At 36.4% G+C, this 13,108-nt stretch overlaps 1 protein-coding gene and 2 pseudogenes across 1 annotated transcript; all 3 read right to left on the reverse strand.

Moving 5' to 3' along the window:
• Nucleotides 1-719: 719 nt before the first annotated feature.
• Nucleotides 720-4,809, reverse strand: LOC119991493 (annotated as a pseudogene).
• Nucleotides 4,810-5,642: 833 nt separating this feature from the next.
• On the reverse strand, nucleotides 5,643-5,913 carry LOC119992267 (annotated as a pseudogene).
• A 2,793-nt stretch (nucleotides 5,914-8,706) lies between these two features.
• LOC119992266 (auxin-induced protein 15A-like) lies at nucleotides 8,707-8,985 on the reverse strand. Its single transcript, XM_038838966.1, has one exon. It carries the CDS (start codon nucleotides 8,983-8,985, stop codon nucleotides 8,707-8,709), a length of 279 nt encoding a protein of 92 aa, XP_038694894.1.
• Between the last annotated feature and the right edge of the window lie 4,123 nt (nucleotides 8,986-13,108).

Here is a 13,108-nt window from a genome sequence, read left to right on the forward strand (position 1 = left end):
ATTGCTTATCAAACGGGGCCTTAATAACCATTATAGTCATTCTAGGAGGAGGATGGCATCATCATCATCAAAGCCTTCATCCCAATTCTGGGGTCAGCTATATTCGAAATTTAATACATTGAAGACAACCTTCTGGGTTGGCTATTATGACAGGCAAAATCAAAACCAACTAAAAATGAATAAAAAAGAATTCAAGTGTCGTTAATGAAACTTTTAGAATTTGAAACTTTCAGGGAAGCCCATGTTAATGGGCCTAAACATGTATGGTCTCAATACAAGTGATGGTAACTCACTTTATCCAAAAACCATGGCCCAAAGACTAGGATCTAGCTATTTGCATTTAAACCACATTCACACACTATTTTTTTTCCCAATGTGAGACTTGGGTGGGTGAGCTTCCAACAGAAACAAGCAATCTTATACAGCCATTTATATCTTCAGTTTATGGTTTTGTACAAAGCATCAGTTTGATCACTGAGACATAAGACCTTGTTGGTTTCATCTTCTGATTGCCCTATCAATTGAGAAATCAGCCTACTCGAAAATTTTACATACATCTGGTATATATAGGTACCTTAATCAATTCACAGAACCTTTTAGTCTTGAGAGCTTATCAATATAAGGTGAACCATGCTAGTTTTGCATCAACTGTATCCGCATGTCATTTGAAGAATCTCATATGAAAGTAATACTATAAAGACCAAATAGCATCTTTGGCTCTATGTGGCCATCTCTGTGTCTCCATTCAAGTTGATCCAACTATTTGCAAGATCTTTCTTTAGCCCTCGTTGTTTTATTGATTCTTTCAACTTCTCAATTTCATCCCACGTTCCAAACCTAGCGTACAGGTTTGATAATTTAGTGTAAATCCCAACATTCTGAGGTTCCAACTCAAGTGGCTCTTGAGTAGGGCTCTTCAAATGAAACCACAACCCGGACCAAAACCGGTTATTTGACCAAAATTGGTCAAACGGGTTTATAAACCGACAATAACCGTATATTATCGGTCCGGTCCATGGTTTAACATTTTTAAAACCAATGGTTAACCGGACCGAACCGTTAATATATATATATATATATATATATTTATATATATAATTTCATATTTTTATATAATTATATATTTCACTTAATACTAACCGTATATATAAAATATATAATGATGATTCATGATTGACCACCATTGGATCAAAAATCAGAGACACGTATACAGTTATACTTTTACAAATTACAATACAGAATACAATCAATACATAAAATAGAGAATTGAATATTGATTATTGAAAATTGAAATTAGAAATTAGAATTTAGAACTCAGAAAACCTAAACCTAACTTCGTACTGCACTACAGCCTCAGCCTCTTGCCCTCTTCGACTCTTTCTGTCTTCTTCGGTTAACGGCATTAGCCACTGCCTCTTTCCCTCTTCTTACCTTCTCTGGTTCATCAGTATCGCCACTACCTCTTGCCCTCTTCTTGCCTTCTACGATTCGTCAGTATTGCGACTACCTTGACTTGCGTAGTTGTCGCGAAGGTTGAGCTTTCATCGGTGAAACAACGGTGAGTTAAGTTAGCTTTCGTAGTTGGGGGTTTTTAATTTATTATTACATCTCTTCTTTCGTTACTCTGCGGGAGAATTAATCCTCTGGTACTACTTCCTTGTTCTTTTCTTTGTTTATGATGGATAGCAATTCATGATTCATCTCTCTGATAGTCTTGGCAAGCAAGCCAAGTGCTAGCAATTCTTTATATCATATATTAGATACGAGTTTTTGTGAGTTTATCATTACAATTTACATGGCAATACATGACGAACAAAATTTTTACTTGATTGACAGATTGAGCCTCTTTTGATTGTTAGGGTTTAGATGGAATGTCCCTTGCTTTTAACTAAATTGGAATGTCCTACTTGTTAATTGGGTTGGGGTAACTGTTGCGGTTTGCCAATCTTGGGGATTGTAAAATTGTGCGATGGAATTGAGTTCTGGGAGCTCATTGAGATGGGACACAATTCTTTCTAACAGAGTTTGTCTCTGAGTCTTATATTCTTCTTAACTGAGAAGTATAATAATATAATCTATAATTTGATATACTCTTATGTATTGTAGGATGACAATTATGGAGGGGAATACTTCCCAAACACCATCCACTCCAATATCTCAATCTGGAGATCCATCAGAGAAAATAAATTCAGCTGCACCACAAGTAGAAGAAGTTGTAGAAACACAAGCTGTAGGGGCTGGGGCACTCCCCCCATGTCCAGGTAAGAAAAAATCAATTGTATGAGATCATTTTAAAGAGTTGGTGGTAAAAGGGAAGGAGCTTAAGGCAGTTTGCAATTACTGTAAGCATGATTATGCACATAACACATCAGTCAATGGAACTTCCACCTTAAGGACTCACTTGCATCATTATTGCCCTACTTCTCCATTGAAAGAGGAAAAAAAATCAAGAAAACCTTTCATTTGAGACCAAAGGTGTACATTCATTTAGCAAGGAGAGGTGTACTCAAGCATTGGTGGAGATGATTATAATTGATGAGTTGCCATTTAGGTTTGTGGAAGAGAGGGTTTAAGCGATTTATACTAGAGGTCCAACCTAGATGGGATGCTCCATCTACTTCGACCGTTGCCAAGAAAGTTTGGAGTACTTTTATAGATCGTAAGGCTACCTTGAAAAGTATCCTTTCTGCTAACAATCAAAGAGTTTCTTTTACTACTGACACGTGGATTTCCATTCAAAACGTCAACTATATGGCTCTAACGGCCCATTTCATTGATGACAATTGGAAGTTGCACAAAAGAATTCTGAACTTTTGTCAAATTACCAACCACAAAGGTGATGCCATTGGGAGACTTATTGAGAGGTGTTTGAGTGATTGGGGTGTCGAAAAGACTTAGAACTCAAAGTCAGATCTCATATGCATTTGTCATTTCGAACTTGGAACTTTTGCATTACTGTAATGTTAAACTTTGGTCTTTGATAGTTTGAAATTTGAATCTTTGACTGTGTCACTTTGATACTTTGATATTTGGACTTTTGGATGATTGTAATAGACTAATAGTGCATCAGTGACCTTTGTTTTGAATTAGAATTGGATGACTGTGTCTGTAAGTATGTAATAATCAATCTTTGATGCTTAGTTGGATGAATGTAATAATTATACTTTGTATTTTTGCTTGGATGACTGGATTGGAATGTAATTGGATTATTGAAGTGTAAAGTTTACATTTGAATTTACATGGATTATGGAACATGTCTTGACTCTTGAGTCTTGATCTTGAACAGGTGTTACAAATTGTCTCATACAGGTCTTCAAGTCTTGACTCTTGACCTTGAATTTAGTCATTTAGTTTACATTACTCTGTATACACTATACAATGATGAGTTTGATTTTTGAATCATTGATGGATTATTGAAAATGTAAACTTTGATTGGATTTTTAGGCTTTTATTTTTAGGTCAACGTTGAAGGCTCATTAACCGTAATCGAATCGAAACTGAACGGGTAATACCGGTTAACCGTAGTCACCGGTTTTAGTGGTTATGGATTGGTTATGGTTTCATAAAATGCAAAACCAGTACTCCCGGTTTGTGTAGTGGTTTGACTCTACTGGTCCGGTTAACCGGACCATGACTACCCTACTTTTGAGCAGCCAATGTACCCAACTCAATATTTCCGCAATCCTCACAAGAACTTAGCAGAGACCCCACAAGGAAATAGTGCCATTGTTTCCTTTTAGGAGCATCTCATCGACGAACTTCCATGCCTTATCCAACTCACCGGCTCTGCAAAACAAGTCTACTAGACAGCTGTAGTGCTCAGGACCAGGCTCCAAATTGAAGTCATGAGCCATAGAGTCAAAATACTTGATCCCAAGTTTCACTTGACCAGTATGGCCACAAGATGAGTATAACAAATGTCACCCCATCTGGTTTGATACCACCACAAAGCATTTTTTCATGTAACTTAATCACGTTCTCAAAATGCCCATTTTTGCCATATGCACCAAGCATTGAAGTCCATAAGACAATATCCCTCCTTCTCTGTACCCCTAGTTCAGTTCCAGCCAAGTCAAAGACTAGTCGAGCTTTCCCTACCTGGCCACACATCCCATACATTTCGATCAAAGAAATCTGCAAAAACACATCTTTCGCAAGATCACAAATTTTATGAATCACAAGGGCATGCACTTGTTTACCCAACTCAACTGCAGATAAGCCTGCACAGGCTCATGACATTGCCGACAATGAGAAATTATCATAACCTATATTTAAAATGGGCATTCTCCTGGCTAATTCAAGTCCCTCAATCCACATCTTAGCTTCACCATTACCAGATAAAAGTGCATTTCCATACACTGTGTTCTTAACAGGAATTTCATCGAACTCCACCTAGGCATCTCTAATAAATGACAGTTTCGCATATAAACCAACTAAAGAACTGCCCACAAATACACTGGACGATCACCCTGATTTTACAAAAATTCAATGAACCTGTTTACCTAGCTCAACATCTCTAACAGAAGTTGCAGCTGTGAAAGAGATACATAATGAATATGTATCTAAAGGAACCCCATTAGCATGCATGAAAGAGAAGGTTTTTAGCACGTACTGAGATAACCCATCTCGACAAAAATCAGATATTAGAACATTGAAGGCTACCAGATTCGTGGGTTGTATGAATTTGATGCAATTGACCAAGTTTGCATCGAGTTTGTCCTTGTCCAAGCTTGCAGTGGATGTGAAAATGAGTTTGGACTGAAAAACTGAGCGAGACAAAAAACAAACCTGTTCTAAGTACGTCCGCATGGAGCTGTTTGATCTGTTTAATGGACCTCAAAACAGAGTGTTGCAACTGGTAGATAGTTCTCTCTCCCAACTCCATTGGAATTCAAAGAAACTCTCGACTTCTAAAAGCTTTTCACATCTTTTTATATAAAGGGTAATTGTGTCAATTGAAGAAACTTCTATGGGCTTCAGAGATACATCCACTCGACCATGTGAAAATCGCAGTATGTTGTCAAGTAGGGGAGCTATGCACCGGACACTTGATGGTTTATGCAAAGTCCGAAGGAAGCTGTATGACCCTTCCTTTTTCCTGATAGTCTCTTGTAATCATTATTAACCTTCAAAAAACAAAAACATGGAAGAAAAATACCAAACACTTGATTGTGTTTTGCCCTTGTGAATAAATAGATTTGAAAAAATGACTGTTTTCTGCTTCCACACTCGTAATGAATGTGCAAATCCTGTTAAGTGTACCAAAAATATGGAAGCTGGAATAAGTCTGTGTGCTTGTGATTTGCTTAGGGCTATACAAACAAGAAGCTCGGCGCAATCGCTGGAATAGAGTCATCATTTATTGGGTTGTTAGCTTGCATTGTGATTGCAACCCGAGGATAGGTGATTTAAGGTTGAAATCAATCAGTCTCGTTTTTGAGATGTAAAACCAATTTCTTTTTAAGAGTGTATTTTTGACAGAGAAACTATAGATTTGAAGCATAAATTAAATTCTGAGATGGATAATAGAACAAGATGCTACAATTTATGTTCATACTTTTATGTTACAAACCTACATCTCTAAAATGGCAATTACTGCTATACAAAATTGTGTGCTGTCATGAAGTTAATCCCAAGAGCCTCTACGATATGCTTAAGCGAGAAGTGACATCAATGAAGGTGTCTTCTGTGCAAGGAATTGTCAAACCAACCAAACTCTTCCTCAGCTTTACATAGCAAATCTAGAAATGATGGTTGGTTCAAATAAGATACCGGAACCACAAATCTCTTCTTCTGTGTCTTCTGTGTCTCTGACCCAACATATATAGCTAGGAAACCTTTTGGTACATCTATAGATGTGGAAGACCGTCGTAGAATCTGCTTAGCAAGAACACTAGGTAGCCGGAAACCCATCTCTCTTTCTTGTTGTATTTTTGTAGATGAGAAGAACTCTGATGGGGGTTGGTTTCTTGGTATGAATAATGCTTTCAATGGAGAATGTGAAGACTTGGCTGGCTAAGTAAATCAACTATGGGGATGAGTTATATATATATATATCTGTATTGATATTCTCGAATGTGGATTTAGTGGCCAAGGATCATTTGCTGGGACATGCTCAACAGGCAAAATGTGAGTATCACATGGTTCTGTCTATGAGAATCACATGGTGCTGTCTTCCAGACTAGTTAACAGAGTATGAGATTGAAAGCTCAATTTGTGTCTGTCTGTTGACAAACAAAGGTTCCCTACAAATTCAGAAGTAAGCCATTGAACGACTGGCTAAAGAAAAGAAGATGGTCAAGGGATGGTTGGATACTCAAATAGTCAAATGTTTACAGAGAGGCAAACCTAACTGACTATTGGATTTTGGACATGGTTGGGACAACTAATTTAAAGTATGCTTTTCGGTGTAGAACTAACAGGCAAGATGGATGGGTAGTAGGCACTGTTCAACATTTTCTCATATTGGTTGCTAATATAATGGTGGTTGTAGACCTGTCTCAAAAAGACTGCAATTATGACTTGAATTTTGCTTACCAGAGATTAGTAGATGCAATTAGTGATTTAGAGCTCAAAATGAAGATTTCAATGAATTTTATAAAGGATTTATAGCAATTGCATCTACTGATATATATGCTCTTATAATGAATTAGTAGATGCAATTAGTGATTTAGAGCTCAAAATGAAGATTTCAATGAATTTTATAAAGGATTTATAGCAATTGCATCTACTGATATATATGCTCTTATAATGAATTAGTAGATGCAATTAGTGTCATCATTTTTTTTTACTGTCTTTGCTTTTTTTTTTTTAAGACATAATTGTAAGATAAGTGGGTGCAAGTACTACTGATATATATGCTCTTATGCTTTGATGAAGGGAATAAATCACTTGGGTATGGACTCGAGGGTTTTGGCAAATTATAAGTTAAAATATGGAATTCAGAGTTAACATGGTGCAAGACTAATGTTCTTGAGAATGAGCGTAAGAGAAAGAAATTGAATCATTGTGAGAGGAAAAACAAGGTTTACTTCGGATATATGGAATGTTATACAAAATTCCATCTCATGAGAAAAACCCCATCTTCTTAAAGAGGAGAATTACTATTTACATGGACTTCCTGCTATACAAAACTGTCTATGAAGATTAGTTTTGATGAATTCATAATCTGTTTATCTGGGAAGTAACACTAACGAAAGTATCTTTCAAACCACCCATTGGATGATCAAAACCGGACTCTTCTTCAGCTTTACTTAGCAATTCCTGGAATGAAGGCTGGTTGATATACGATACTGGAACCAAAAATCTCTTCTTCTCAGTCTCCCCAACATATACTGCTAAGAACCCTTTGGGCACGTCCATAGACGTGGAAGATCGCCTCAGAATTTGCTTAGCCAGAATGGTAGGAAAACGAATACCCATGATTTCTTCTTGACGGAAGAAGTCAAGAAAATGACTTTTTGACTGTTTTTGTTATACTCATAGAGAGATTATGAAAACTTACGTTGGTTGAGAACCAAGTCCTTCGTTGTATATATAGATGAATGATTCAATGTGGAAAATCTTCTTAAATTTGGATTGAGTGGCCAAGAATCATCTGCTGCTGAGACCTTCTCATTAGGACGTGGATTGATACAGTATCACATGGCTTTGTCTTCCAAACTAAAAGCAGAAAGCTGGGGGGCCAAAAGATAGTACCTTGTCAATTGGGTTGAGAAACACTATCCCATACAATTTCAACAATGCAGGACCAGCTAAAGATTGGAAACCAAACAGTGGGCCATGTGGATGCAAACAGATAAATTCACATGGAGTAATAGACAGAGGACCTTTGGATTGCAAACATTTTTGAGACAACTCTTTAGGTATGCTTTGAAATGATCCAAGAAAAAAAAACAGATAAATTGATGATGAAGTCTTATTAACATGTTTCAAGAGGCTGTGGGGCTTGGTGGTTGTGCAATGATATGTCCGTATATATTTAGAATGATTGAAAAATATTTAGAATGATTGAAAAACTTTTTAAGTGGTGAAAAGAGACTTGGGAATGCGAGTTGTCTTAGAGACATGTAGCTGAAGGATCACATGGTTCTGCCTTCATACTCTTAATTGAAAAACTCGGTAGTGATTGAGCTAGAAAACTTGTTTGAACACAACATGGCCAAACATTTCCAAGAGGGCAAGAAATTGAGGATCCAATTGGATTTATTCAAATGGCTGACTCTGCAAGTTTCGCCATCAGCAAGTAATATCTTGGTAGTGAATCCATAGATAGGGTACTTAATCGACGCACATGCAAGTAATCTTGGGGAGAAGAACTGTTGGAAAACTGAAATTATTGATATTGATAGACAGAAGAAGAAACTGGCATTTTCGTAGGAATTAAGAAGCAAAATAGAAGTCTTAGCTGCAACGCCTAATAGAATGTGGGAAAGGAGAAAAGTGAAAATGTGGAGGAAGAACCCATGGAATGAATATTATCGTGTGGGCAATGTCAGGAAGCCCGTTTTATATTTTGAATGTGGATTGTATTAACGATTAGACATCTATCTAGTGATTCTAATCTCTAAAAAGGGTGTTGGAGCATAAGTCTGAGAAGGTGAAAAAAAATTCTATTCATACTGTTACATTAATCTACTTCTCTAAAATTGTAAGTCCTGCTATGTACAACATTGTGTATTCTCGCAAACTTTATCTTAAGAGCCTCTATGATGTTCCTAAGCTAGAAATGACATCAATGAAGGTGCCTTCTGTGCAAGGAATTGTCAAACCACCCATTGAGTGATTGTAACCAAACTCTTCCTCAGCTTTACTTAGAAAATCTAGAAATGAAGGCTGTTTCAAATAAGATACTGGAACCACAAATCTCTTCTTCTGTGTCTCTGACCCAACATATATAGCTAGGAAACCTTTTGGTACATCTATAGATGTGTAAGACCATCTCAGAATCTGCTTAGCAATAACACTAGGTAGCCGAAAGCCCATTTCTCTTTTCTTCGAATTTCTTTTGTAGACGTAAAGAACTCAGAAGGGTGCTTGTTTGGAATTACAAAAGCTGTTAATGGAGTATGTGAAGATTTAGTTTGGCTTGCAGACCAACTATGTGGATGCTTATACATAGATGAAATGGTATAAGGTATTTATTTATCTTATTGAATGTGGATTGAGTGGCCAAGGAGCATTTACTGGGACCTGCTCAACAGGCCAATATGAGTATGAATCACATGGTTCTGTCTTCCAAAGTAGTTGAACACAGAATATGAGGTTGAAAACTCAAACAATGTCTGTTTGTTGGCAAACAAGGGTTCCCTACTAATTCTGAAGTAAGCCAGTGAACGGCTGGCTAAAGATCTTCACAGGAAAATTGGATACTGAATGCTTATAGAGGGGCAAACCTAACTAACTGACCATTGGATTTTGGACATGGCTGAGACAGGTTATTTAAAGTATGGTTTTAGTAGTAGGCATAACAAACTTACGGATGCAGAGGTATATTACCTTTTGTATTGCAGACACTCTTGAGACAAACTATATTAGGTATGTTATTTGAATAAATGAAGAAGACTGCAGAATAAGTGGCAAAGATTGATATGGGAGTGGTGGGAGTATTGAAGGATGCCATGGCTCTGCCTTCGGATTCCAAATGAAGAACTTAGTAGTGTCTGCCATTTGAAATTTTGATAGCACATTTTGGAGAAATAGAAAGAGTTCTCTCCGTTGATTCGCAGTTTTGGTGGAGATACTAAAAGCCTACAAGATACTCATTCTTAGCTCAAATGCCAATGTCTGAAGGGTACCTAAATTCGATGAAAATACAAAGCCATAATTACCTTCTTGTTAGGTTTAATATAGTGGAGGTTAATTGAAGATTAATCATATAAATGTGGCGCAATCAGCTTTTGCAAAAGAGACTTGCAAATTTTGGAGGTCAAACTCCACTTGAAATTTTACTTCCAAAAATTGAAAAATGATCATCTGGGACTATTGCCATGCAAATCAAATTATCTTCATATCTTGTAAATGTGTGTTCCGATTGCAAATGAATATCTGCACCAGTAAAATGGAATATCATTTCAAGTAGTTTTATAGATTGGTCTTCATAACACAAATTTAGTTCTTTTGGTGGATCTTACATTGGGCTACTGTCAAATAGCATTTGTAACTAAAGTTTTGAGATCATTGTAGAGGCTTGTATGCAACACTATATAAAGGGTGTTCCAAAATCTATTATGATATTACATCGATCCACACTCGTGCTAGTGCTATTGTTTCCAATGCTAGTACTTTCTAAACCGAGGTAGTATCGTTCAGTAGAATCTTTGAGTATAATATGAGTTGACTAAACTTATGTACCAGAAATCCGTGCTCTCACTCCAAATTTTAACTTACTAGTAATTGTTGATGTCATAGAAACTAAGCAATGGGAGAATTTAGATTCAATTTGAGTTTTTAATTGAGGAATTAATGATAACACTCCTGCCCCAAGGCCAACCATACCTTGAATAGGACTATCCCCACCATATAAGTAATTTGCCCAACTACATCCAAACATTATTTCTTCAAAAGAAATTGCTCCTTCAATGCTAGTGGAATACAAGTAGAATGTGTCCTAACTAAGATGTATATGAGTCATCCCTGTAAGTATGATTATACTCACAAGAGTTTGACAACCCAGTCCACTTTTTCTGCAATGCCTGACAGAATTCTGAGTCATAAAGAAGATTGTCATAGGTGGAGGACTTGCGTGGATTGAATAACTTTGCTTTGCTCATGGTTGCTTTCATGAGGAGAACATTGTACCCATATAAGGTTACTTCTTTTGTCTACAATAGCAACCCCAATATTTTATACTTGTACTCGCAATAGTTTGACAACTCACTCCACTTTTTCGGCAATGCCTGACAAAATTTTGAGTCATAAAGAACATTGCCACAGGTAGAGGACTGGCTTTCATTAAAGAACATGACTTTTTCATTGTTGTTTTGATGAGAACATTTTATCCATATGAGGTTACTTCCCATGTCTGGAATAGCAAACAATTCAATTGGTGGGGAGCTAACATAAAATTTCATGACATACTCACCTCCAATTATGGACAGCGATGACTCAATTCTCTCATCATGGATATGTGTATATGAGTGAAATAATCTGGCTCGACTACGGGAAGGCAATGTTGCTTTTCTCGTAAGTTCGGATAGAGCGGCATCATGATCATAAAGTGGAGATAGTGGTGTGAGATCAATACTGAAATCATTTATTTTTGATTGTTAAGTAACTGGAAGGACTGGAATGGAATTAATTCATTGTAATGAACATGATCTTTTTTAAGTTTTATCCATAAGGCATCTAATTTGATTTATACACTGATTCTTCAAGAAACATTTACTAGCATCCATTGTTGTCTACAAACATGCCAATCCAAAATGAAATGTTGCAAATACATTATTTTTGTGCATATTAATAATATAAGTCTCCAGTTGATTATCAAGTATTGCGAGCTCTATTACAGAGAAATCCATTGAATATAATTGAGCAAAACGAAACTTTTCTTTGTTAAAAGCAATGAAAGAGCTATTTGGATTGAGAACTCACAAACAAAGAAAGAACTCAGTGCCTACCTCAAAAAAATAGTTGTTCAACTCCATCAACACGATAATGGTACAACTTTGTATTTTATTCAACTCTTCGTCTTGGACATCCACGAGGTTTAAGATAATCATTCATATTGGGAATATCAACCTCCAATTTAATAGAAAAAAAAGATGAGATTTCATTCAACAATGCTTAGAAGAGCCCCAATTACTCAAGATGGCAATGTTCATTTTTGTCCTTTTCTAGCCTGCCCTATCTTGTTAAGTCAAAAGGGAGAGCAAAACAAAGAAAGCAAAAAGTTATGATAGTAAAGACTTAATGTCCGCTTAATTCATAAGTAATCAACATTTCATGAATACATGTCCTTCAAATTGACCAAAGGGTGATCTAGTTTCTAAACCCCAACCCATCATCCAAAACCAAAAATCGGCAAACTTCTTAGCTAAATCAATTTATGCATAAAACATATCCTAATCCCAAAATCTACAAACTTCTTAGCTAAATCAATATATGCATAAAAAAATATCCTAATTGCTGCACCAATGACAATTTCTAGCTGAAGAACTTTGATTACATCCATCTTCTGCCTCCTGCAAATAGATACTCTTATGAGCTAATTAAATCCCTTAATCCTACAAGTAAGAAATTCCTAGTCTCAACCCTGTAAAGAAATCATTTAGAGGTTGAATGGACACAAAAGAGAGATTTCATATTCTCATAAGAAAGCATTCTAATGAACAACAGCCCAACTCATTTGGGCAATATATTTAACCCATATGGGCTTCCTACACATGCTTAGTAAAAGGTCAAAAGAAAACTTTAGTTACACCCCTGACTTTACTAAAGACACCCCTTGTTAAGTGTACACCTGAAAATTTTAAATTTTTATAAATACACCAAAAATACATAAAATCTGAAGTATTTTAGAAATGCACCCCAAAACATAAAAGAGAGCACAAAAACAGGGGTAGTGAATTGTTGCTTAATTTGATCCTCTAACAATGCATTTTAACCCCAACAGTTGAATAATTAATCATTCAAACGTCCTCTCCTTAAGGATAGTGAATTCAAACATCCACCAACATGGTTCTGGTGGTGCTCTTCCCATCCAGAAGAAGACCCATCAAATCCCAAATGGTGCTATGATGATGATTCTCATGATGGTTTGTTCCATGTAAACACAACTGAATATCTCTCCCCTGTCTCTCTATATCTCTGTTTTTGATTGCAGACACAGGGGCCTGGTTGACTCTGCCATCGTCCGCAAGCTCCAGTCCCGAATTGTTCTTTGGTGGTCTTTGTATGTGGGTTTCATTCAGTTCCAACTGAATTTTGCTCAATCTAATAGTTTGCTGGTGATGCTCTTAGTTTGTTATGCTTCGAATTTGGTCTTTCTTGGTGTTACTTTTTCGTTTTATGTTTACATATCATATAGTTACATGTGCTTCTCTTAGTTCAAATCATTTTTTCATTTCATTGTAGATAGACGGAAGTATATGGTTCAGTTTGGGTCCAC

This window comes from Tripterygium wilfordii, chromosome 22, assembly GCF_013401445.1.
Source record: "Tripterygium wilfordii isolate XIE 37 chromosome 22, ASM1340144v1, whole genome shotgun sequence".
Lineage (NCBI taxonomy): Eukaryota > Viridiplantae > Streptophyta > Magnoliopsida > Celastrales > Celastraceae > Tripterygium > Tripterygium wilfordii.

Coding starts and splice junctions, on each gene's coding strand:
- LOC119992266 (XM_038838966.1), bottom strand. CDS start 8,985: ATGGGCTTTCGGCTACCTAGTGTTATTGCTAAGCAGATTCTGAGATGG.